A 24,770-nucleotide genomic window follows, 5' to 3' on the forward strand; every position below is an offset into this window, starting at 1 on the left:
ACAAACCTTCTTTTTCTCTCTGGCATCATACAATGCTAAGCTGGCAAATATTGGTTCAACCTCAAGCTCCAACTTCAATTGTAGGCATTTGACTAATATTTTGTGAGAGAATGGCTCGGAAGGTTCTAAGGCTGGGTTTATCTCCTGCCACTCATCATCTGGTGAGGATGGAGGTGCATAAAGTGGAAACAAAGCTTCCTGAAATACATTTCAATCGATCAATTCAACTGAATTAGTCTTTTGTTGTCACATAGCTATCATAATCCCTATCGCACCTGACGGTCTTCCGAACGTTTCTCTTCATTTGTCAGATCCACAGTTTCCGGGCAAACGCGGTCCAGAAGTCCAGGTAATAACGGGTCATGCTGAGAGTGGCGCAGATCCAGACTAGCCCACGAACCCCGTGGTGTATCCGCAGAATTTGAAAAATCCTCATCATCATGAGGTGACAAAGCACCATTAACATCTTCTTGATCAACCTGATAAGAATTAAATACAAATGCAATTGAACTGCATTAAAGCAGGCTTAGTGAAAGTTTCAATAAATTTGGAAATCAGATTATTAAGATGATACCTCAAAGTCCTGTCTGGGTGTATCTTGCAGAAGCCGATCTCTGGCAATGGGAGAAACTCGTCTTTTGTACTTTCGATTCACTATCACCCAATCTGATGTAAAGGTCTCTACACATCGCCGTACGTAAGGTGATACTGCATCCCTTAAAGAGAAATAGTGCAACAATGTAAACTAATATCATAATTACATGTAATTTGTCAATCAATGATTATTAAGCTTCAGATCAAGAGAATTGCATAAGAGTTATTATGAGACAGTCTTTTCTACCTAGAACTAATTAAGCTCAATGTCTTACAGTGTTTCAGATGGGACAACAGGTTCTTCTGTTCGAATTTTTCTTTTAACAACTTTCAACTCGACATCCCCTTGTGGGAAATCTAAGATTGGTCGCAATGGATCACGATCCAACATCGTCTGATGCTGGGCCAAAAATTCTTCATAGTCCAAAGGCTCCAGCACTTCACAGAGTGACATCTTGAGAAAAAAGATCATAGGGAACATATAAGGGATGTGAACACAACTTTGTCACAGTATAGTGTCACTTTTCATTGAGACTTTTCAGATTTCATTCAGAATTCATTGTACCTTTCGAATGAAATTTCCCACTTTCTTAAGTACATTAAATTTAAATTGAAATGATTGCAGTATTACCATTGATGAGAAACCCGAGACGCTGCTGCCACTTTTTGACAAATCTCTTGAGTAAGATGTTGAAGTAGCTATCTGACGTCTTACGTCAGATGCATGCTGCTTGCTCAATTTATGAGCAAAGGCACGTTGAACTGATGACATTGTGATCGGTGAATGCGTGAAAATTCGCTCTATTCAATTCCTGAAAGAAGCAATTTAGGTTAGGCGAATTCTTGAATTAGCATCATTTATACGTAATTTATCACTCCACTCAGTTTCCACTTGATGAAGTTTACTTTGCCGCAGATAACAATATCGCCATGACTCAAAAGTGAAACATTGTCAAGTGTCAAGATAAAATCAAATTCTAACAAGGTTACATACACGAATTTTACAACCTATTAGTCGGTCGGTACCCTTCGAAATGTTAAGAAATGAATTTACTTGCTTGACATAAGATTATTCCATCAAAGCCCTGCCCATCGTTTTTCAAGTTTATATGTCACGATCCCATTTCTGGGATATTGTTATGTCATACACAATTCACCATTTAATTGACTGATCAGACTGATGCACGTTTGACACAACAGTCAAAATGGCGTTGACGGACGGAGGCGAACGCCGCTTGATAAAATACGGGCAGTTGGTGGAGTTGGTGCAAGCCACTGCAAGATTACTGGTAAAACAGGCGTTCTCTGTAATATGATTTAAAGAATTTTTTACAAAAAACTGAATAGGTTTCATTTATTGAATTCAGTTAGGGAAATCAGAAATATTGGAAGAAACAATTACAATTATTATTACTCTTAGTTTATCTTCCGATTATTAGAGACATGAATGTAATCACGTCTGTCAGCTCCTCATCTCTACAAAACTTTGATCTTCTTTTTACCCCCATCCAGTGTCACTGCAGTTTCCGTCGTGTATTTACCATCTCGGAAAAATGTTATGTTTAAATACAGCCAGGAGTAAGTAACGCCGACGGCACAGTAGAGCGAGGTGAGGGCTAGGGGGAGGAATGGTAGACGATCACCGAACAGCAGTTTGTGCAGCACGTTTTCGTACACTGGCAGAAATGGCAGCCAACTCATATAGAGCCATTCGTAATTACTCAGCAACGATTTATTATGCAGATTGAAGAGACTTATTATAGTGATGCTTGTATACGTTAGAAGCAGCAATATTCGTAATGGAGCAAAGATAATTTGGTGAAGTAGCGGTAGAAGAGCCGTATGTCCTGCTGCACTCAGAATAATAAAAATTTTGGCATCACCTGCATCGATTGTTGCCAAGGCACTGAAACATTACATGATCTATATTATAGTTCAGTTGACAGGAAATTGTATAGAGTACAAAAATTGTAAGTCTCAAAAGAAAAGGATCAGAAGTGTAGTTCGTTAGGTATGTCTATTAATTCTCAATACACTTGACATACTAAGTAAACAGAATATGTGAATTTATAGTTGTTTAAAACATACCATAACGGAATAATCGCAGTCAGTATAGCTTTTTCATGTACATGCCAGCCAAACATGAACGATGTTAGACCGCACAGAACGACACACCTTATAAAATGCTGTGGCGTTTTGTGACTGTTTCGAATAAACAATACCCATAAGCTAGGCTGCAAACAAAGCAAAATTTCATTCCTCTGTCAGGGCAATTGATTAGTGGTTGCAGTCCGAAATATCTTTTTAATAATTAATTGACAATCTCCTTACAAGCATCATTGTGAATGTTATTACAAAAGTTGCAACAGGAGTGGGAGTAGGTAGAACAGCATAAACGTTCTCCTGAACCAATCCAGCAGTCATTGAGGCTGCACCAGATGCTGTCGACCAACCAAATTGCTTCCAAATTATTGACAGTACTTTATCACATCCTGTGTAAAGGGCCCAAGCATTAGCTGCCCAGTAAGCGTGGACCAAGCCCCTTTTGAACGGAAACAATCTTGTTATTACCTGAATAAAGTTAAACACGATATTTATTTGTACTGAAAGCTTTATTTTGTCGTGCTGTACTTCTGTATGTTGGGTTCTGTCAAAGAATTCTAAATTTAGAAATAAATGAGCTCTACGAGGGTATAGAAGTATGTATATTTTTCGAAATTTTTTACCTGTGGTAATTGACTTATGAATGGCCCAAAGGACAATGTTGTAGTTAGAATAACGATACTTCCAAGTATTAAAATTCTAACTAGACATTGTCTATTTTTGAAACAGTACATTCTCAGCAACCACACAATGAATGCTGGAGCTACATATACGTATATGTGTTTTAAATTGAGGAGAACAGTAAACCAGAATGCTCCCTGAAGAACCTGGCTCTGAAAAGTAGTGTATTTTAGTAACAATAACCTCTGTCAATAACTTGTATAATATTGCAAACGATTAATCAATTCAGAAGGTAGCTGCAAATACCACAGTCAAAGATAGAACAGATAGATAATTTACCTCCTTCGAAATCCTGGTAACTTTGGACAAAGACAACATAAGTACACCGAGCAGAAATCCATTGTACTGGAAATGAATGTGATCAACGATCAGTAGTCCAACGTTGCACAAAGTTAAAACTATCAACGTGGCAAAGCTTTTTTCATCCTGGTGAAGCGTTTGGCTTAGTCTGAGATTTAAAAAGAACATTTCTTCACATTAAAGGAGAATTTTGCCACAATTAAGTCGGCGTTTACATGTCATCTAAAAGCTCGTGTCTATGACATTTGTTGAACTGTTACAAAATTCATCTTAATAAACTTACTCTTTAACACCATATGCATATACAAAGTCCGTAACAATTACAGTCAAACGTTGAAATATTTTTGTTGCCACAGACGCATACTCAAGATTGTTCACATTCAGCATTTTCGGATCAACAGACTTCGCAAAATTACTGAGAAAGTATTCGAACCAGGCAAAAAAAGGTGGGTAGTCCAAGGTCCACTCGGATTTTGCATTGACATACCATTCTTTAATTGGCAAGCTGTGAGTTATTGCAAGCCAATTTCGGTGCACTTCAAAATCCGTCGAGTGACTAAAGCGTACAATTGTTGAATAATGAGATGTCCATAAAGAAAAAAATAGCAAGAGGGAATGTACTTACTATGTGGGAGATAGAAGAAGTTTGACACATGCTATCAAGGCGCAGAGAAACCAAAAGGACCGACTTGATCTGTTAGAAGGATCTTCCACTGCTGCCGTATTTTCCTTTGCCTCTTTTTCCGAAGGTTCGACAGTTTTTACAGATTCTTCGTTCTTTTTCCGCGACGACATTCTGATACGGAGCGGACGTCGAACCGTCGTCCTCGGCGAATATCATATCAATGATCGATATTTGTGCGCTTTCAAATTTTCAGGTTATCCTAAACACCCGACGTGTTCCAACCATAGACTGTTCCAACGCTGTGCCGGGCACTGCCGGGCCGGTAGAATCCACGGTAGAAACTCATCATATCTTTCTCTATCTCTCTCCCTCTACGCGCTGATTGGTTCAGGAAGCACCCTCAGCCAATCACAGCACAGAGCGAAAACGATGGTGTACTCCAATTGCCTTCAGCCTTCATCCATCACGCATACGAACATTGGAATGTGTAAGGTGGCGACGCCATCTCTCGGTTGCTTTGGCGGATATTTAACAACGAAAGCAGGCGGAACCTTGATATTTGTTGGTACATAGGCATCGGCGACGACTGTCACGCACAGTCGCAAATGTATTACATGTAAATACATACCTATAGTCACACGCTTCGTAGGGCTTCTGTAGAAGCACGTATAGGTTCGTCACGAAGAAGCCGGGACCGAAGTCCGAATTACAGTTTGCAGGTTTCGCGTTCTAATATACGATACACCACAAAATTCATGAACATATTCTAAGTGCTCTAAAATGTAATCAAGTGTTAACGCAGTTTCGTTATTATACCTTTTCAACAATACAACGAACGCTGTGTAATTGCGGCATTGTATACTATACAATAAACCTATACGTCACTGACAGTTCGAGAAGGATGATACAGAACATGGGAGTTGTGAAATTTGATATTTTTTCTGGGAGTTCCGATGAATTAACTCAAAATTTGAGTCAATTCATTGCTGAGGTAAATTATAAAATAATTTCGCCCAGGCGAGGTTATTTTAACAGCTCTTTGGCAGCCTGTCCTACAGGTGTCGTAGCTCTTTAATTTTTTTTTCGCTAACTCAATTACTAATTGTCGATTAGATTGAATTTGTTCATTCGTTATGTCCAAACTCTTCAACAATCCTTTATTACAAAAAAGAATACTATTTCTACTGAATATTTCAACAAGTACCTTCATACCTCGTTCTAATAAATTTGAATTATTAAACTCAACAACCACACCTATTTGCTTCTTGTCGAACATTTTACCAGTTGCTAAAAATATAGAATTATTTTGATTATTTATTACAGCATGAAACACAGAGGAATTTTACCGAGCTTAATGAAAATAATCTGAGAAACAGAATTTGGACACAGTTATTCGATACCCTCAATAACGAGGAGTATAAGTCAACACATCAATTGTGTCTAAGTGCACTCAGATTACTCAGGTTTAACTCTATTCCTGTTATAAACCAAGTAATGTATTTAAAATTCTTCTTATCGGGATATACCAAGTAACATTCATTTATTCGCAGCCGAGATAAAACTGACATTGATGAGTTGGTGACAGAATCAAGAATAGCAACTCTATTAAGATTTGCCTACTTAGACACTAACCTTGACAATGAAAATGTTGCTTCCAATTCCGAAAGTGAGTATCACTCCGTTACCTTAGCTAATTTGAGTAAAGACCTAAAATTTGTCAAGTAACTAAAGGATTATATTTGCAGAAAATAAATTTATGCCCTAAGTCAAAGTGTAGATTAATATGCTATTATTTTGTTGTTTCAGCTGTCGTGGAAACTTTAAAAGTGCTATGTAATTTGATATACAACAGTCAACAGGCAAGGACCCTTGTGATACAAACATCATCTTGCCTCTCCCAAACAGTTCAACGATTGAGCAAGCAAAGAAGCGAACTGACACACGAAGGCAGACTGTTTCACCTTAGACTACTTTTTCTAGTTACTGCTCTATGTATAAATACTAGAAGTAAAGTTAAAACTGAATTGAACGCAGAAGTCCATCTTATTGAGATGCTGGAAGAAACTTCTGAGCAGCTTAGAAATAGGCCACAATCCGTTCTCAAGGTATTGATCCTAGCTGGAAATTTAGTCGTTAATTTGTATTTAAATACAACTCAGATTTTTAATTCCTCACTTCATTTAACAGGTCAATGATCATGCTATTGCCTGTGAAGTTTTGAAAGTTTTATTCAACCTTTACATACGAGCCGAAGATGAACAGACGGAAGAGGAAAAGAATGAAAAATTAGTATCTATTTTGTACGAGCTACTGATATGCGAAACTATTGAAAATCAGGATGAACTCATATCGTGAGTTATTACAATTTACTATAAATAGAGATAAATTTTCTTGTTGTTTTATGTATTTCTACACAATTGATTACAAAATAATAAACAATCCAGTCATAGAAAGGTGGTGTCAATATACATTGGAACACTTTAAGGTTTGGAATTTATTCAGTTAGACTGACACAGGTTTTTTGAGGTTTTTTGTACTTCCAACATATACTTTGCAAAAAAAATTCAAGTTGGTTCCAATTGTATATTTCAGGCATGCTGTGAATTTGTTAACAGTAGTACCAATAAATTCGTATAGCACATTAATTCCACCCGTGCAGAGCGATAATGTGAAACTAGTCTATCACAACATGGATATGAGGGCAGTTTCTACGCTATTGAAATTTTTGAACAAACGTCTAGATTCTGAAACTGATCTGACAGAAAATATCTCACCAATTGCTACGGTTCTAATAAGACTCGCCAGAGCTCAACGGTTGGCTCGAAAGTACATTCGATTACAGGTACGAAATTACTTGAGTGATGAGAATACCTACGAAAAAAATTGAAAGAACACAAATTCTAATTATTGTTTAACTCAATTCTATAGATACTTCCACCATTGAAAGATGTTATGAAACGACCTGAGGAAGGTATAACGCTTAGAGCAAAGTTGTGTAAGCAATTAACTAATCCACAAACAGACCTCAGAGATTTAGTGGCAGAGCTGATTTTTATACTTTGCAAAGAAAGTGGTAAGCATATTTGCCAATTGTGTCACGTTGTTTAATTGAAGACATGTACTTCTTTTATTACGTTCCAAAAAATAAAATAAGAAAAATAAAATTGGAAATCGAATAAATTACATTTACTACTTACATCAGTTGCTAGAATGGTAAAATACACGGGGTACGGAAATGCAGCTGGCATGTTCGCAAATAAAGGACTTCTCGGAGGTCGTCAACCAAAAACAAATTATTCATCCGAATCAGAGGACAGTGACACAGATGAATACATTAAATACAAGGAACAGTAAGTATATCAAAAGATAATGATATGCGACTGGCACTCAACATGTACCCAAGCAGAATGTTTAACACTTCGATTTTTCTTCCAGAATTAATCCAATAACTGGCTGTTACGAAAGTCCAAAGCCTAATCCTTTGGAAGGAATGAGTGAGGAACGAAAGGAATATGAGGCTGTTCAGCTTGCTAATCTAATGGATAAATTGACGAGGTACTGACATATGAAGTTATTTTTCCATTTGAAGTAAAAGGGTGCTCCTCAAGTTACGTCCAACAGAATTATTCGATAACATTGAAGTCTTGTTTGGGACAATGGCAGTTTTGATTTTTAGATTATGCTTTACTGCAATAGCCCGAAAATTGAATTTATTGTTCTCTGGGCATATCTCGAGTGATGCAGTTTTTAAATACGATAACATAGAAATGACTCCCGTTGAAAAAATATTTTTATTTTTTAGGGAAGGAATTGTACAGCCATGTCGAATTGGAGAAGATGGCAAACCAAAGCCGATAGAACATGTTTTAGAGTTACAGAACGATTCTAAATAAGTCTCACAGATCAAAATTTACCTACATTCTCTATTACCTCTTTCTTGAAGTATAGAGTTCCCAGCCAATAAGATCGCATCGAGATCATACCATAATTATTACTTATTTATGCTTTGACCACTGCATATACGCTGTGTTAATTTATTTATTATCACTTTCCGTTTTGTTTTAATTGATCTAATTGCTCTGTAGTTTTCAAATAATATCCACTTAATTGAAGCGATATAAATGATTGTAGGTACTTATGCTTTAATTAAACATTATTAAATGACGTACATAAGTATTCATTTACTCTGTACCATTCGCGTCATTTTATTTAATTTTTTTTTTTTTTTTTTGGAACTACCCAAGTTATATTATTTTTTTTTCACTTCGTACGTTTTCAATGCCTTCTCTAAATGTTTTTAAATTACAATAATTTAGCATGCATAGATATGCGTCATGAGCTGGTGTTGTTAAAGAAAGCAAGGCTAAGATTTCATTTCAGTTGGTCTATTTCCTTACATTTCAAGAATTCTACACTCCAGGTATTGTATAAATCTGAATCAACCATGATTTGCTGAAAATCATTAGCTCGTGTGTAAAACAATTGTAGAAATGAATAAAGACCCACTTGGTTTGCTTACTTTATTGAAAAAGAACAAAGAACAACGTTACAAATTAAACAATTGGCAGGAAATAAAAAATATAACAGTTTCGAAAATCACATGAAATGTTAAACATTACAATTTTCTTTGTTTCTTGTAACTTGTGTTATGTGCTTTGTGAGCATCACAATATTATTATTGCATTGCAGCCTATGTGCACACAAGAATGTATGCCCCTACATATTTTAGAGAACTGCTTTAGTGATAGAGTAATTTGAAAATACCTTAATATAGAACAGTTTGTATATATTGGCAGTTAATGTCTAATCGAGTTGATATGATGAAAAAACCTACATACTGTCAACAAAGAATATTTTCTTTAAGGCTAACATTATCCATTCTATATTAAAATATTTCCATCTTAAAACATTTGATGAATATACAAGTAGCAAATGTTCCATATTTTTTACTTTATGTAATACGGTATGTAGATTAAAATATTATATTTTTTTGTAAAAGTGTATATAGATGTGTATACGTATAATACAATAAATTTTAATATTTCATATAAAAATGAAACTAAAATTTTGTAGGTACAAGGTAGAAAAAAGCTGATTTGCCTCAAAACATAAACGAGACCCCTGTTTCAGATAATTACGGACTAGCCTTAACAAACTTTGGAAGAATTAAAAAAAAAAAATCATAAACGAAATAGTAAATTAAAAAAACAAAAAAAAAAAAAAACCTGAAAACCAAAGCATATTTCCTAAAAATAATAAATCAAGAGTAAACGACTAACATTTAATGAAATCAAATAAAATACTTTGAAAATCAATTTTTTAGTGACAAGGTATTTCAGTACCAAGGCTGAGTAGGTTTTGGGAGCCGATGTTTATAGACAGCCAAGACTAACTGTCTGGTCTTTATATGGCTGTGAATAATACGTTTTACATCATATCCTGAGACCATGTTCCTCGACATCCCATTAGCATATAAAAAATATATTCATACATACGTCTTCCATATTGCATTACAATTTATTTTTTGTTTAAATTATTTATTTTCTTCATTTCGTAAGTTGTACTATTCTCATTCTGGTTTTATAGTTTGGAACGTGACATAGGTGATACCCGGGACACTTTAATAGTTTAGAATTTTTCAAGTTGTTTTTTTTTTTTTGTTATATAAAAACAGTCAATCAAATAAAATAGTACCAATGGAAGTTGTTGTAGGAAAACATGGCTTACAATCGAACTAATCAACAGATTTTCATGAATTTTAAGTCACAAAACTGATATTTATGCAAGTAGCGGCAATACTCCACAGTACAAAGTACTTAATATGTCAAGTTGTTAAAATCTTGTCTTTTTCACGATATCGCTACTTAGTTACATGCCTCTTGCGAAACGACGTTACACGTTGACTTTGCAAGGATATTATACCGAGTATGTGAGTACTGTTGCAAACCTGACGAGTCCAGTATCCATTATACAGAAGAATGAATATTTTACCGTATAACGTCAAGCGCAGAGGCGTGTAACACTAGTTAACAGTAGAACTAATCATTTTAATCTTTGGAAACATTTAACAGCACAGATTAGTGATATAATAACCATTTTTCCTTAATAATCAGCATTCGCCAAATATTGGTTTAAAAATCACAATATACAAATTATCAGTGGGAACACACAGAGATCACGGAACATTTAAAGGTATGCATCCTCGAACCCTGATAGACGCAATTAAGCATACCAATGGAATGCAACTGTGTCGTTTGGTGGTCAATTTGATATGTAAACAAAGTACCTCGGAAAGGGGACAATTAGGGTATTGAAAAAAAAAATTAATGAATGATAATCTACAGGGCGATTGCATGACCTTTTCCTTTTTTACCCTCTCTCAGCCTGTTAAGTATTACAACAAGTAACTAATGCAAATAAATAAAGCTAGTGCTATTGAGGAATGGAACAAAGTAACACTCATTACGCCTGATGCAACTCTCATCACTTATCAACTAACAATAGAATACATTAAATATTTGTACTTTAACTGACTAATCAAGGATTTAATCGTAAATTTTTCTTACTCTAATTACCTCGATACTTCACACGGCACAAATTCAAAAGTCTGAATAATAAAATAACTCATAAGCAATACTTATTACGTATAAATATTTTGTTTGGCACTAAAGAATTTATTTCTTGTATTTTCGATTAAATGCCAAGAAACGAAAACAAAATTAACGATAGTAAAACAATAAAAATATTCGAAAGTAAAAATAAAAAAATCGTCAGAAAGTTAAAAGGAAAAAAATAAACTCAGATGGGAACAGTAAAACGATGTATCATGAAGCGAGGGAAAAGCAGTACCTATTTAGTATTTACTATGTGTGTATATGCATGTGTGTGTCAGTGTGTAGATGTACCGTGTATTTATGTAGCAAAGATTTAGCACTTTGTATTTGCTGCGTTTTCTTTTTTGTTTTCGACATGGTAAATATTTTGGAATGCAGATGATAGATGCAAAGTATAGTATGGGTATCTTATTATTTTATATCTAAATACTATGCAAACTAATTAGTTATTTGTATGAAGTAATGGTGTAAGCCAAATAGCATGGCATCATCGCACTATCTCAGAGTGAGTATTTGAAAAAAAAAAAAAAAATTACTAGTAATAACAATATTCAACTATCTAAATAATAAACTTCACTCCCCAGTAGAGAAGCAGATTGCAACAAAACGTAAAATAAATGTGTAATAATATTTTTTTTTTCTCTTTTCCACTTTTCTTTTCATCTCATTTAACGCAACCACAAATATAGAACGTAAAATAATTGAATCAAACGATAATATAGTATAAATAATATAAATACAAATTTGTGGAAGAAGTTAAATTCTAATAATAATAATGAATAGTCACGTAAATAAAATGTTTGTAATAAAGCAAAATATCAAGCCTAGATAAATGCCTCCAGCAAAAATTTGGTAGAGAGGCAACCCTAACATATTGAAATAAATACGCTATAACAGCGTTGTAAACAGCCAGAAGAACACATAATGCTTGCATAAAGATAAAAATTAATCATATTAAATACAATGTATAATATATGAATGACTGAGGAATAAAAATATTGTTACAAAAATAATGATGAATACCTATCATATACGGATGAACGATCGAATTTTTTTTTTTTTTTTTATACGTTTTGTTTTTTTTTCAGGTTTTTCTCAATTTTTGTTCATAAACTTCTTTTATATATAAATATAAGTCAAATTATGCTTAAAGAAAAAAGATCCTCACGAATAATGTATAAGCCATGTTTGCTAAAAAGGCATATAGCAGTTAGAATAGGGCGCGTTTCATAATAGTTAAAGTCGCGTAGTAATTGGAACAAATTCTTTTCGCGCTTTATTCCGTTTGTGACCAGCCAGTATATTTTTTCTTTTACTTTTAAATAATTGGCCGTGCCCTAACAATTATAGCGAAGTCATGAATATTGTATTAGGATTCTAGGAAGACTATGATATTAACCGTAGGCTTGAAGTAGTTGCTTATCTTGAATCGTACTAGTCCTACCATTAATATTATTATGTATGCGAGCGCCTGATCCTGTTTGATGTTTGTCGAATTCAGGAATATCATTTACTATGTTCAACGCAGTACGATATTAAAAATGAGGAACTTGCTTCGTGACGGAGCAGTTTTGATAGGCTCTCGTTAATCTTTGTCACATTTCAAGTATACATGATATTAAGTCAGATCGTTAATGGTTCGAGAATAGCAATTTCAATGCCTTCCCCCTGCTATCATGGTTACAAAGTTAACGGACTGAACGAGTTCTGAAATTCTACAGTTCCCTGGTGCCAGCTTGTGTAGAGAACTGATAAATTTGAAAAATCGCCAACATATATATGTATTTACATATATGTATGGATATATTTCTGTATGTATGATAATAAATATCGCAAGATATTGTTCTACACAGAAGAAAAACAAAGGTAAAGAATCGCGTGGAATTACCAAGAGGTACGATAACAGTGCCTGCAGATCAGTTTTGCCCAATACACGACTATAGAGTTGCCTAAACGGGTTCACTTATGTTTTAGTATACCACGTCGCGCGACTGAAACTAAGCAAAGGGAAAGTGTGATTCTGAGCGGTTTGTCAATTGCAGGGACAGTGATGTTAGCGATGATGATAATAATAAGCCATTGCTTTGACCCCTTTTATCCAAGCCCGAAAAATATGATAATTGTGTATATTGACAGTGTTCAAACTGTTAATATTTAGTAAGGTCAAATTTTAATATTAGTTTAACAGTGTAAGCAGAGTATATCTATTACGTAGAGAGTGACTCTATATAACTCTATACATATTAGGATAATGAGACTTTTGAGATTGTAAAAATCATCAAAAAATCTATCACAATTACCATTTACGTAACAATTAATCCTCATTTTAATATTATTATTGTAATTCAAACATCAAGGCAAATAAGGGGTGAATTTCAACAGTGGCCTAAATTAGCCAAGTAGTCTTCCACAGATAAAAATATGTAAATAGAGTAAATCTATACTAAAATATTCAAGTATATATAAGGTGAGCGTAATATTATAATTTTGTGAGGTAAAAGACCCCATTTTTTTCTCTTCCTTCCTTCAAATAATGGTCATCATCCATTTGTTATGCTATGAGTTTTTGTTTGTATAATATGACTGACAAAAAATTTGCAACATATTCTCTTTATCTTTATCTTTTTTTTTTGTTTTCTTTTTTCCTCTTTTCCTTTTCCTCTTTACTTTTATTCATTTTTTCGTTTTCAGTGTACCGCATGTGAGACTGTTGGTGGCGCCATGTTGGTGTCGTTGTGCATTTTTGACGTGAACACACCTACATGAGGCACACACCAGCTTTCGCTCGTTTAGTACATCTAATTATATTACCTAGCAACAACATCAGAGACTCTTAAGGACACAACTTATCCTGACGATACTATTATCACAGGCATTATTTTTATAACTCTGCTAACCATGACTATTATATATAGTTCAGGATTAATTTTAATGGCATATATAAAATTAAAACCTCGCAACATTTACCAGATGATTATGACTGGTTTGTTTCAGGTGTAGGTAGGCTCTTAATGCAATGCGATGTATATACGAAATGTGCTGATGATTTACGCGTAAAACTACACTGGTTGGTTACTCTGTTACTACACTTACTAATTCTCTACATGACACTGTTTTTTCAATCGTGAACCGATAAGCAATTTGGGTACGTAATACTAGATTCAGTTATTCCGTGCTTGATGATCGTGTATAACCATATGCAAGATAAACCTAGTAAAGCTGTTTGAATATAACTATTAATAACGCGGCTGTGTTACCTAACATTTGGTATGGCAAGAGAAGTTTTTATACTAACATATATAATATACATATACTAGTATAGATAGTACATATATACATATATATTGTTAATAATATTATCATGGATAATAATGAGTAAGGTAACACAGTAACGAAGAACTGTCAAAATATACCTGACGATGCATGTTTTAGCTTGTGTACTTTACATATTTTAGTTCAATCAAATCTTAAGGCTGGTTATGTAAACAACCCTAAAAAATATGTGTGTTTCTATATAGGTATGTTTTTTTCTTTCTTTTTTGTAATTTTTTACCTTTTCCTTATATGGATATTTGATGAATTGTGTTTTCGTATTTACATAAATAGAACTTGTTTAGCAAACTGTACGCTATTTTACATAGATAAAGTATCGTCCCTATGATACTAGTATAATATTCATCTACGAACTTTATATTGAACTATTCAATTACTTCCTTTCATTGTAAAATGAGAGAGAGAGTAACTTTTGCAATTTCATAACAAATACATTTACAAGGTATGGATATTGGACACTAGCACCACGAACCAATAATTCACACTCTCGTATATATAATATATTTCATACGGTGGACCATAATAAAGCATCCTGAGTAAATATTGTTAACCATTACGTGTCTCATCTAATTTAACAACGCGAAAATCGGAGCTAAAAACAACTTTGAATTTTATGCTGGCAATACTTAATTAATCGTTTCGTTTCACGTTCGTAGTATGCTTTGTAAGTTTGCTTTTAAATGTTACTAAATGTTTGATTTTCAAAAAGACGTAAGTTTGTATTTTCTTCTCTTTTTCTTTTCGTAGTAACATATTTTATTTTATTTTTTTTTTATTTTTTTTTTATTTTGTATATATTGTATTTGATATTAACTACGTTATTAAGTGAAATAAGCAGGAAAGTCAGGAACATGGCGTTCACGTGGTTTAGGTGAGTGTTGTATTAACGACTACATCTTTCTTTCCTTTTTTTTTCTTTAAATATGACGATATGAAGGGTAAGGAGCAGGAAGTACTAACAGCTATCTCGCAGCATGCAACACTTTAGTTATTCAATGAGATAAAGATTTTTTGCGAGCTATCGACGATAACTCGACCCATCTCCAAAATACGTTTTACAAAAAAATGTATGTTCTAAAAGCCAAATACTCGTTCCAACTCTTGGTGCTTTTTTCTACTCGCCAGATTCGCATTATTAACAGGCAATCAAAGCAAAGTAGAGCTTTTATTTATACGAGTAAATGGATGTTAGCGAGTTTACTCGATGGACTTTGCCCCAGACTAGATTAGTTTGATTAACGAATGTACCTAAAATACTGACGTGTCAAAAATGATGTAAAATCAAATTTGACAAAAGGCCATGTTAATTGCTTTTCGGCCTCGAACAATAATACCACTGTTTCAAATAACGTAGCTTGTGTATTTCAACGGGTTTCCCAATGTAATCAGGTAACTAACTTCTATATTTTATACTGTTTGGTCGGAGATGTACGCTTACCTTTTTCCCGGATGTGTTACTTTCATTTTAAAAAAAGGACGCATGTACTGTATTACTATATAAAGCTGCATGCTGCTGCACTTACTATTGCTTTGATAGGCCCGAAAGTCAACCGAAAAATTGCCCTGGGCATGCGTTTGTCTTTCGTTGCAAGCAAAGCAGTTCCAAAAGGTTCCACTTGCAGGAGGAAGTTAAGTTATAATTATTGGTCTCACCACGCCTCATAATATGTATAGGGTGTTGAGAACAAGTACGTGGTGGTTGTTTTTGGCCAAGGTGACTATGTATCCCTCTGACGTGATTTTGAGTCCACAACAACGTGAGACCTGTAATATATCAATATAGTTATGAATCTGTCCCTGTCTTTGTTTAACAATACCAAAACGTAACCAACGTTCAGTCAGAGTACTATAGATAAATAATATTACCTTGACGTACGGACACTCGAATTCTGAGACAAGGGAACCATCTCTTGTGAAAACAGCCACGTGAAAACGATTACCGTGCGAATCACCTATAAGCACGTCACCGGCATCGCCAACATCAATGCCGTTTGGAAAGTTTGTTATGTTCTCACAACCGATACGGCGTAAAAATAGACCTTCTTCATTGAAAACTACTACACAATGTCCTTTGAAATCGCAAACGAAGTACTCCTTCCCTAAAATAACATAGTTTTTATATAAATGTTGGGAGTATCTTCGAATACTTGCTCATAGTCGCAGAGAAAAGATTACAAGCTGAATAATAGGTCGTTCCAAACTCACCACTGATAGCAATATCACTCGGCTCTCTCATATAATCGCTGCAGTCAAACCACCGGAGAAGTTCTCCAGTGTCACTGATGACAAAAACTGTCGGAGATACGCTATCTACAGCTACAATCTGCCCTTGACTAGTGACTGCGAGTCCAGCTACTATGTCGATATATCGAATAGCTATTTTCTTGATGAAATGGCCATTTTTAGTGAATATCTGCATCCTAGAGCGCTCGTTACCTCTGTCGCACACGACAAACTTCCCACTATTTCTCATCACTGCGACCTTTCGTGGGTACCATAATTGACCTTCTTCTTTTCCAGGGATACCGAATTGGAATTTGAATGTTCCAATCTTCTCGAACACCTTGTATAAACGAAATTGCACTGCATTAAACTTTGTGAGGAAAATTTCAATCTTTGGATTCTTTCCAGCATCAATGCTAATTCTTTATTTCCTACAACCCAAAAAAGTACCTGAATTCTGTGGTTATTGGTATCAGCTACTACTATGTCCTCGTCTGTCCCCAAACAAAATCCATGAGGCGAGTTAAATTGTCCTTTACTCGGTCCTAGCTGTCCAAATTTGCACCTAATCTGCATAGGGGTAAGTTTTGGGTTGCTGGAACGTGGGTGAGCATAATTCCCACTTCCAGTACCACTAACGTTACCTACTGTGCCACCGACAGCAACGGGGATGTTGTGCATTGAGTCTCCTATAAGATCATCTGTAACAGTTTTGATTGTCCCTACTGAAATCGATTTATCTGATACCATTGAATGCAAAAATTCAATAGAAAGAATAATATAGACTATAGGAATAGTTCCCTGAAATTTATTAGTTCACTTACCTGGTCCCCGCGAAAGTATTGGCGATGTTGAAGAAGAGAGTGATTGAAATCCTCCGTTTAAAATACTATTAGCAGTCAAAGATCCTAGGCTAGAGTTGTCGACCAAACTAGGAGATGGACCACGGCCCAGAACTAGGCCACCACCTCCGTTCAAAGCAGTGTTACCGAGATCTGTATACAGTGAGTTGTTTAATTATGACGATCTTAAATAATTAATTGGGCTCGGGTGTTTGGGAAGTGGAAACATTGTGAAAGAAAAATTAAAATAACATATTGTTGATGTTGAAATTTACCTTGATTACCAAGTGTGTTTCCAAGCTTGGCTAAAGCCTGAAGATTGTTGATGGCATGACTTGTCGAGCTGAGGTCCCCGGTAAACAATTCAGCCAATGTGAAGGACGGAGTAGGGCTGGAATTTGAGCTGGGGCCTACAACGCCACTGTCACCTGCCATCTCCACTTTTTCAGCTAGACTGGCAAGTTGCTGAAGATTGTACTCTTGAATACTAGTGAGACCGTGAATTGGACCTGGGGGAAGAGAGACAGGAGGCGGTGGTGGTGGTACATTTTGGGGACTGGAAGTCGGGGGGATAACGAATGACGGTTCACCTTCAAAGGATGACTGCATAGAAGCAGGAAGTGAAATGGGGGAACTGGTGGTAATTGAACTAGGACAACCCATTGAATTATGGGCCATCTGTTGAACGGAAACTCCAGTAACGCTTGGAGCTTTTTCCTGAGTCCTGGTTGGCGTACTTTCCGTGCGAAATTTACCGAAGGATTCCTGTAAATCACCACAGGGGTAACAGTTAGGTAACAACTCCATAAAAATCCAATCAGGTTGTTACCTAAATACTCCTATCATTTTACAATCCCATGGAACCACACACTTGGAATTATAGTTGCTAAGTTTGTCGTTTGCCGTCAGCAGTACCAAACATTGCTTTATTAGACAAGTAGCCCAATAGTGCTCAAACATTGCACCAACTGCAAAACTATTATCCCGCGAAACTGTTTTATTTATTGGCGTTTTATTTTATCTTGCTTCAAGTACAGAAAAGTTTTATGGAAACTTTGAGAACAACTAAAGTTATGTTTGGAAATTGATTTCTGTGAATATTTGAGACTTTACTGATGGGCTTACTAACTTCGGTAATTAGAGTTCTAGACAAGCCACTAAAGAGGTTCAACCTTTTTCAAGTCTTCTGTTAACAAATTGGAAATCCATTGAAAGGAATAATTTCATATAACACTTCTGTGGTCGAAAAAATGTTTTTTATTGCATTTGTGGTTTTCAGTTCTATGGCGTCAAAATGATTTCAAAGTACTCGAATTTTCCTCATCTATTAAGCTTATCAGTAATATCTTACCTCAGGTACAGTTTTCACAATTTTTTAACTACCTAACTAGAAATTGAATAATTTGCATTACTGCAAACTACTTACCTTGACAGTCTTTTCAAAGTGGTTAAAGTCTGTTTGAAACTCAATAGAGAACGTGACGTTTAGCTTTGGTGTACTTTTGATTAGGCTCAATAGTTGTGAACCAACTACTCTTCGAAGAGCTAGAATCTCGACTGCATCTCCATGCTCTAATAGTCTTGAGGTAAAACGACAAGCATCTTCTATTTTCTCAACAGTTTTCTCAACGCTGGAAAAAGAGCAATTTCCATAACTTTTATTAACTCAATTATACATATCTGCAGCAAATCAATTGGTTGAAAAAATATAGGCATGATTTCCACAGAATTTTATGATGAATCCGAAGGGGAAACAACGGAAAGACAATATCATTCTATAGAAAATAAATTTTGAATGAAGGATTTTCTTCACCTATGGAAAGTATCCATTATCTTGAGCTCACGTTCGGAATGTAGTTGTTCAAGTGTGTCTAGAGCATTTTCCCGGCATTTTTCGAGAACTGCCTTGTAACTTTGAAAAGTCTCGTTAATTAAATCTTTGGCCTGGTCATGTTGAGCTTGCAACTCGCTAAGCGCATTGTCCAACTGAGACGAGGCCTGATCGCATTCTGCAATTCTAGATTTGCTTTCAGTCATCAAGTTACAGAGTTCCTCTTTCTGTCGCGGCTCTGCATCCGTCAGTCGCTCGTACTGGTGATCCGGAGCCTTGTGTTCAACCAGCAAGCACTCGTTGCATATTGGCTCCTGTCACACAGAATTTAACATTAAAATTAGTTACAAGTTACAGAACAAAATCATGAACTATTCAAAATGGTACATGAATTAGAAATTCAACTGTGAAAACCATATATTGTGTTCTGATACTTGAACTAAAATTGTCAATTCAATATGGATTACCGACGAGAATCAGTGCATTGAATGCTGGACCTCTTTCATCAATAATTGTGCTAGGTTTTTCTAAATAATCGTGATGTCTTTGTAGAATGATTGTAGTATTTCATTATATTTTGGATAGTTGTATTGTCAGTTAAAAAACTGCCAAGACATAGTAGTTTTCGTTACTAGAGTATAAAACACGGTTTTACACGCCAAGTGCCTGACATGATCGCACAAAGGTGTAAATCGTTACGCTCGTGATGCATACAATCTTTTTTGTCCTACCAGCCGTAAAATTGAAAAAGATTGTAAAAAAAATACAAAAAAAAAAAAAAAGACAGGATGAAGAAGGTCGCGTACATGGGCACGGAAGGGCAAAGCCCAAGTGGGGGTGAGCAGCCCCTCCTTAAGAACAATAATACTTTATTGTTAAAAAATATATTTATTCATATTTATTAAATGTAATGATAATATAAATTTTTTGATTCATCACAGAAAGGTTTGTAACTGAATGAAAATATGAACTGGGTTCAATTATGTGATTTACAAATGTAAATTTAAATCAAACAACCTTTATCAATCAATTGTTAATTTTTGAATTTTCAAACTCAAAATGAAAGTGAAAATTGTTAATTATGCCTTCCGAAGCTTGACCTGTATTTTATCCCGATGTTGATTTTTCCTCTTACATACTTTTTCAACTTAAACGTACAGGTGTGTAAGCGGGATTTTAGACCCACAAAACGGACCGTAAAATCCCATTTTATCCCTACATGGGGCAAAAAAATGTAACAGGTCAACAGATTGTAATTTTTTTTTCCTATCATTTCATTCTGTGTACAGACGTTTGAATAAATATTAATCAAATTGGTAATATTTTCGTAGGTATTAAACATTAGTGGACTAAAAATTGCAATTTGATAAACTGATTTTTATCTCCTGATGATTTGATCGAACATTGTTCTCTATGTAAGCTTTTAATTTCAATTTTTACCAGGCAACTGTTTTTTGTTGGGTCGCTTTTATCAACATTATCTCTAGCTACGTAAAGTAGACAATAATCAATCTTTAAGGTGACTAGTGAAAGATGTTTGATCTTTAAATCATCAAGAGATAAAAATCAACTTATCAAATTGCAATTTTTAATTCACTAATGTTTAGTGCGTACATTTCAAATGTTAATTTTTCACAATTTGTTACCTATGTCTTTTTAAGAAAAAAAAATATGATATTAGTTTCTCTGTTAGTGTCAGAAAGTCTGGATAAAATACGTGCTACATTTAATTGTACACAAAATTTCAGAATGTGGTTGCCACAAATGTCGAAGTCATTTAAATGAAAAAGTTAGAAAAAAATTAGGAGAGAATTTATTATATTTATTATGAAATGCAAACGTATTTCAATTTGTTTTGATAGCATAGACAAGTGGGTAGGAAAAATGTTGAAACCAAATACTAAAAAAAAAAACTTCAGATTATTATGTTTAAAGTTTGGAAATTGACTCTGATGCTAATTCTTTGGGATGCGAATTATATGAATATCGAAAATTAAGTTAATCAATGGCATTCGGTACTTCAGTTTGCATTCATTTCTTCTAAAAATAACATAATTGAATCAAGTCTTGGATTTCTTGAGCTTCTAAAAGTGCAGATATTGATTCAAATAGATTTGCAGCAAGAAATATTACTCGTGTTTGTGTTATTTAGTATGAGATTCATTTTATTCATTATTCACGAAACGATTTGCATGTTGTTTGTATTTGTGTCGGCGAGTCAATTTTGTAGTTTATGACGTTTGCTGTACTTTTGTGAATTTGCAGTATACGAATACAACAGATGCCTCAGAATTGTATAACAAATATGTACCACGTCACGAGTTCTTTACATTTTCTTAATTTCACTAGCAGCAGCAAGTAGCGAGATTAGTTATGGGAGCGACGTAACAAACAATTAAGATAATTCATAAATAAAGATTCCAATTCATAAATATGATATCTTATAACTCGATGGAAATTGTCAATCCTCCTGCTCTTTTCAGATAAGCTATTGATGACTACTGTCTAAATTGCAAGCATCACGAGTGACACAGATTGTTATGCGCTTAAAATACATTGTAAAATGACGCAAAGTACTAACCTGACACGTGTAGCAGTAAAATTTCATATTTTCGGCAGGATGAGACTCACAAAAAATAGGTTTATGTATAGGTATAGCTTCATTGGATTGTTTAAGCTCTTCAAAAGCGATGACCTTGTGACTTTCAAAGCACCTCATAAATTGGTGAGCAGTATTACAGTTCGGGCAAAGAAAATTGGCGCAATCGGAGCATCGCGCGACCGCGCTTTCCTTAGTTTTGCACGACGTGCACAACACGGCCATGTTCTCAATGGCGGACATATCCAATATATTGGTAAGAACGTAGTCGCACATGAGTGACCCAGCACCCTTAGGTCCAACCCTAGTTTCCTGTTTGCACTGAGGACAGCTCAGAACTGAACCAACTTTGGAGTCCCCGGCTTCGTCCATCAAAAGCTTATCCAAACAAGCTTCACAGAACACATGTAAACAGCCCAGGACTCTAGGAGAGCACAATTTTCCCTCGCAGAGACTACATGCCTGGTCCCTAGTGTCTTCGGCTCCGCAGGTGATCTCCTCTAGAGCGTCTCCAGGACTTCCCGCAGCATAAGTTCCATTCCTGTCGCCAAAAATGTCGCTTCCGTCGGTTTCCTCCATCCCTAAGGACCCTCCGGTGGTCGGAAGCTGAGCTGTTCCGGAGGGAACAGCGATAGCGGAGGATGCCATTAGTCGATGATATTATAAGTCTATGATAATTTTTTTATTTCCTTCTTTTTCTTCAAACTTTTTTTGCACTACTTTTATGTAAATTGTTTGCTCTTTATGCATAAAGTATCGAGGGTCGCAGAATAGGCCAGTTAAAGTTTGCTCTTGTTGGAATTAAGAGAGGACCTGAAAAAAGCAAAAAAAAAAACGAATAATGGGAAAAAAAACATAAATTAATAATGCGGAAATAAACTTTTTTTCTTGTTCGATTATCCACGCTATACCAGAATACGTTTGATTGAGCCCGTAATAGCGTTGATCGATACTTGGTTGACGAGAGACGCCGAGATTCAAGGGAAGCGTATATTTTTTCATACAAATAAACGCATTAATATGCGATCGTGCCGCGATTACAATGCGGAGATGAAAAAAATGTTGCGCCTGCCGTTCCGATGACCAGAACGGACATCGTGTCGACGGATATTTCAGCTCAGAAGTTAACGCGATACGTGGTACTCCGTAATTTGAGTAATTCAACGTGCTACGAACCTTATGTTTGAATGCTTTTCATATTTACATCACGCCTCTTGCACATTTCCAAATGCCCACCACTGCCATTTTGGATTTTAATTTTTAATACAATCAACTTTTCGACTTTCGTATACCAAGGATCCTGCGACCACCATTATTGAACGCGAGGAACACACTCCGAGTATTACCAGTATTTCTTGTTCTCCGTCCCGATTGGCCCCCTTCGTCCAACGACGCTCGACTATTGGCTCAGCGACGGATGGATGCCACCGGTACTCCGGGTTTCCGATGCGCTTGCCTACCTCGGACCGAGAACAACTAACGCTAATAGAGTCGGTAACACGTATGAGGAAACGACGGTCGATAAATTCAAATGTTATAAGCCGCTGCATGGCGTGCTTCGGCACGCGCCTACAACCTCTTCCGGCTTTTGCGCATTGCCGCGAGCCCCGTTTGCTCGACAAAGATGTATCGAATAAAAGGTCACGATCACTGGATTCGATGAGCTTTCATGCCCCCACACATGTCTTCCTGTCCTTGTAACACATATCCTATGTATACATACATGTCGATACATACATCTTACGCTATCCGCAATTCCGCATTCAGGCGATTTAGGTTGAACCCGTGGGAAAGGGTAGAGAAAAAAAATCAATCGCTTTGTAATCTCAATTGCCTGTCACGTATTTCTCGAGTGTGACACGATATCGAAATCTCAATTAAATATTTGGTACGAATACAATCAGTGAAGATACATAAATCATGATCTTTCACGATTTACTGAGGCAAATGAAGTCCGGATGAATTCTACCCTAGTTTTGCTGTGAATTTATTACCTGTTGCCCTAGTTCCTTATAATACGATACATACTGCAGTAACTCGTACCTATGTATGGTAGGGTGGTCCTCATTTAGAATGTTGACGAATTTATTCTGGATCACCCCACCAAATAAACTATAAATAATTCAAAAACAATTCACAATTTTTTCCAAATTTTTATATCAACTGTAACCCGTGCCTGTAAGAGGAAGGATTTCCCAATTTAAAATACACGCATTTCGGACACGTTCTTAGTATATATTTTACTGTAAGAGTAATAATGTTCGAAAAAATCCATGAATGTGAGGTTCTAGTGAGCATTAGTGCTACTATCTGAGAAAAAATTCACATCATCATACCAGGTTATATAGACAATTGCATTTCTTATAAATAAAAAGAAAAAGTCAAATTTCTAGGGTGTGCAAATCGTCGAGATTGGTTGGTATGATGATGTAAATTTTTTCTCATATAGCAGTACTAATACTCACTAAATCTTTGCAATTACAGATTGATTCGAACATCGTCACTCTTACAATAAAATATATGCTGAGAATGTATTTGAAACAGGTGTATTTTGAATGGTGATATCCATCCATTTACAGGCACGGCTTAGAATTGATATAAAAATCTGAAAGAATTATGAAATTGTTTTGGAATTATTTATAGTTGATTTGGGGGGTGATGCGAAAAAAAATCATCAACATCCTAAGTAAGGATCACCCTAATGTATGGATATACCTTTATTTACACTGCAGCATCGTTATATCACGACGTGATGGCTGTTTTCCGAGTATTTGATTTCAGACCTTTAGTACCGATGACGATTGACGCTGTAGTATCCAGACATGATACGAATATCCCTTGCGTGAAAAATAGTATAAAAATTCTACATTCAGAGCTCCATATCGGGTGTGATGATCGTAAAATGGTCACGACTAGTTTATATTTTCCGCAAGCACCGCATTAGGAAAAACTTGTAATATCGACCTAAGCGTGCTGTACGATTGACGCCGCGATGTTGAAATTAAACATCCATGATAGCTGTTGC

General features: G+C 35.5%; 4 protein-coding genes across 13 annotated transcripts in view; 1 reads left to right on the forward strand and 3 right to left on the reverse strand.

Moving 5' to 3' along the window:
* The window catches only part of LOC124185203 (dedicator of cytokinesis protein 7), a 58,606-nt gene extending 56,764 nt beyond the window's left edge, over nt 1-1,842 (reverse strand). For 5 of the 8 annotated variants that reach the window (XM_046575720.1, XM_046575723.1, XM_046575719.1 and 2 more), the window contains exons 1-6: nt 1,653-1,784; nt 1,226-1,406; nt 870-1,048; nt 575-716; nt 276-479; nt 7-198 (exon numbers count right to left, since the gene is read on the reverse strand). In XM_046575720.1, the coding sequence (XP_046431676.1) occupies nt 7-198; nt 276-479; nt 575-716; nt 870-1,048; nt 1,226-1,366 (858 nt within the window). In that variant the 5' untranslated portion in view covers nt 1,367-1,406; nt 1,653-1,784. Of the gene's footprint in view, nt 1-6; nt 199-275; nt 480-574; nt 717-869; nt 1,049-1,225; nt 1,407-1,588 lie in introns of all 8 variants that reach the window. The other 3 variants (XM_046575718.1, XM_046575716.1, XM_046575717.1) reach the window with 3 other exon arrangements.
* LOC124185207 (probable dolichyl pyrophosphate Glc1Man9GlcNAc2 alpha-1,3-glucosyltransferase) lies at nt 1,758-4,613 on the reverse strand. Of its 3 annotated transcripts, XR_006871350.1 has the most exons (8): nt 4,304-4,613; nt 3,962-4,234; nt 3,658-3,826; nt 3,321-3,530; nt 2,926-3,165; nt 2,683-2,828; nt 2,009-2,500; nt 1,758-1,899 (listed from the first exon to the last, which is right to left on the reverse strand). XR_006871350.1 is itself a non-coding variant. In XM_046575729.1 (7 exons), the coding sequence occupies exons 1-7, from the start codon at nt 4,471-4,473 to the stop codon at nt 2,071-2,073; spliced, it is 1,638 nt and encodes a 545-aa protein (XP_046431685.1). In that variant the 5' UTR covers nt 4,474-4,613; the 3' UTR covers nt 1,999-2,070. The 3 variants fall into 3 exon arrangements, 2 of the variants coding, with proteins under 2 accessions (XP_046431685.1, XP_046431687.1); XM_046575729.1 differs by lacking the exon at nt 1,758-1,899 and having other exon boundaries at nt 1,999-2,500; XM_046575731.1 differs by lacking the exons at nt 1,758-1,899; nt 3,321-3,530 and having other exon boundaries at nt 1,999-2,500.
* Nucleotides 4,614-4,885: 272 nt separating this feature from the next.
* Nucleotides 4,886-9,116, forward strand: LOC124185208 (synembryn-A). Its single transcript, XM_046575732.1, has 10 exons — nt 4,886-5,294; nt 5,627-5,766; nt 5,854-5,969; nt 6,110-6,408; nt 6,491-6,654; nt 6,896-7,145; nt 7,232-7,376; nt 7,506-7,653; nt 7,739-7,858; nt 8,106-9,116. Exons 1-10 carry the CDS (start codon nt 5,205-5,207, stop codon nt 8,194-8,196), a joined length of 1,563 nt encoding a protein of 520 aa, XP_046431688.1. The 5' UTR covers nt 4,886-5,204; the 3' UTR covers nt 8,197-9,116.
* LOC124185204 (brain tumor protein) lies at nt 8,810-23,170 on the reverse strand. The gene is made up of 10 exons (XM_046575724.1): nt 22,922-23,170; nt 21,728-22,558; nt 19,129-19,460; nt 18,742-18,946; nt 17,591-18,080; nt 17,298-17,468; nt 16,924-17,174; nt 16,456-16,813; nt 16,117-16,349; nt 8,810-16,014 (listed from the first exon to the last, which is right to left on the reverse strand). Exons 2-10 carry the CDS (start codon nt 22,391-22,393, stop codon nt 15,910-15,912), a joined length of 2,811 nt encoding a protein of 936 aa, XP_046431680.1. The 5' UTR covers nt 22,394-22,558; nt 22,922-23,170; the 3' UTR covers nt 8,810-15,909.
* Nucleotides 23,171-24,770: the final 1,600 nt, after the last annotated feature.

The sequence above is a fragment of the Neodiprion fabricii genome, chromosome 6, assembly GCF_021155785.1.
Source record: "Neodiprion fabricii isolate iyNeoFabr1 chromosome 6, iyNeoFabr1.1, whole genome shotgun sequence".
Taxonomy (NCBI): Eukaryota; Metazoa; Arthropoda; class Insecta; order Hymenoptera; family Diprionidae; genus Neodiprion; species Neodiprion fabricii.

Excerpts from the sequence above, each read along its gene's own strand:
- LOC124185207 (XM_046575729.1), bottom strand. The coding sequence starts at position 4,473 with ATGTCGTCGCGGAAAAAGAACGAAGAATCTGTAAAAACTGTCGAACCT. Across the intron at positions 3,166-3,320 it reads TCATAAGTCAATTACCACAG|GTAATAACAAGATTGTTTCC; the intron begins GTAAAAAATTTC and ends AACTTTATTCAG. Across the intron at positions 2,501-2,682 it reads ACTGCGATTATTCCGTTATG|TGCCTTGGCAACAATCGATG; the intron begins GTATGTTTTAAA and ends GTAATGTTTCAG.
- LOC124185208 (XM_046575732.1), top strand. The coding sequence starts at position 5,205 with ATGATACAGAACATGGGAGTTGTGAAATTTGATATTTTTTCTGGGAGT. Across the intron at positions 6,409-6,490 it reads GGCCACAATCCGTTCTCAAG|GTCAATGATCATGCTATTGC; the intron begins GTATTGATCCTA and ends TTCATTTAACAG. Across the intron at positions 7,859-8,105 it reads CTAATGGATAAATTGACGAG|GGAAGGAATTGTACAGCCAT; the intron begins GTACTGACATAT and ends TTTATTTTTTAG.
- LOC124185204 (XM_046575724.1), bottom strand. The coding sequence starts at position 22,393 with ATGGCATCCTCCGCTATCGCTGTTCCCTCCGGAACAGCTCAGCTTCCG. Across the intron at positions 18,081-18,741 it reads ACTTTGAAAAGACTGTCAAG|GAATCCTTCGGTAAATTTCG; the intron begins GTAAGTAGTTTG and ends GGTGATTTACAG. Across the intron at positions 17,469-17,590 it reads AAACACACTTGGTAATCAAG|ATCTCGGTAACACTGCTTTG; the intron begins GTAAATTTCAAC and ends CACTGTATACAG.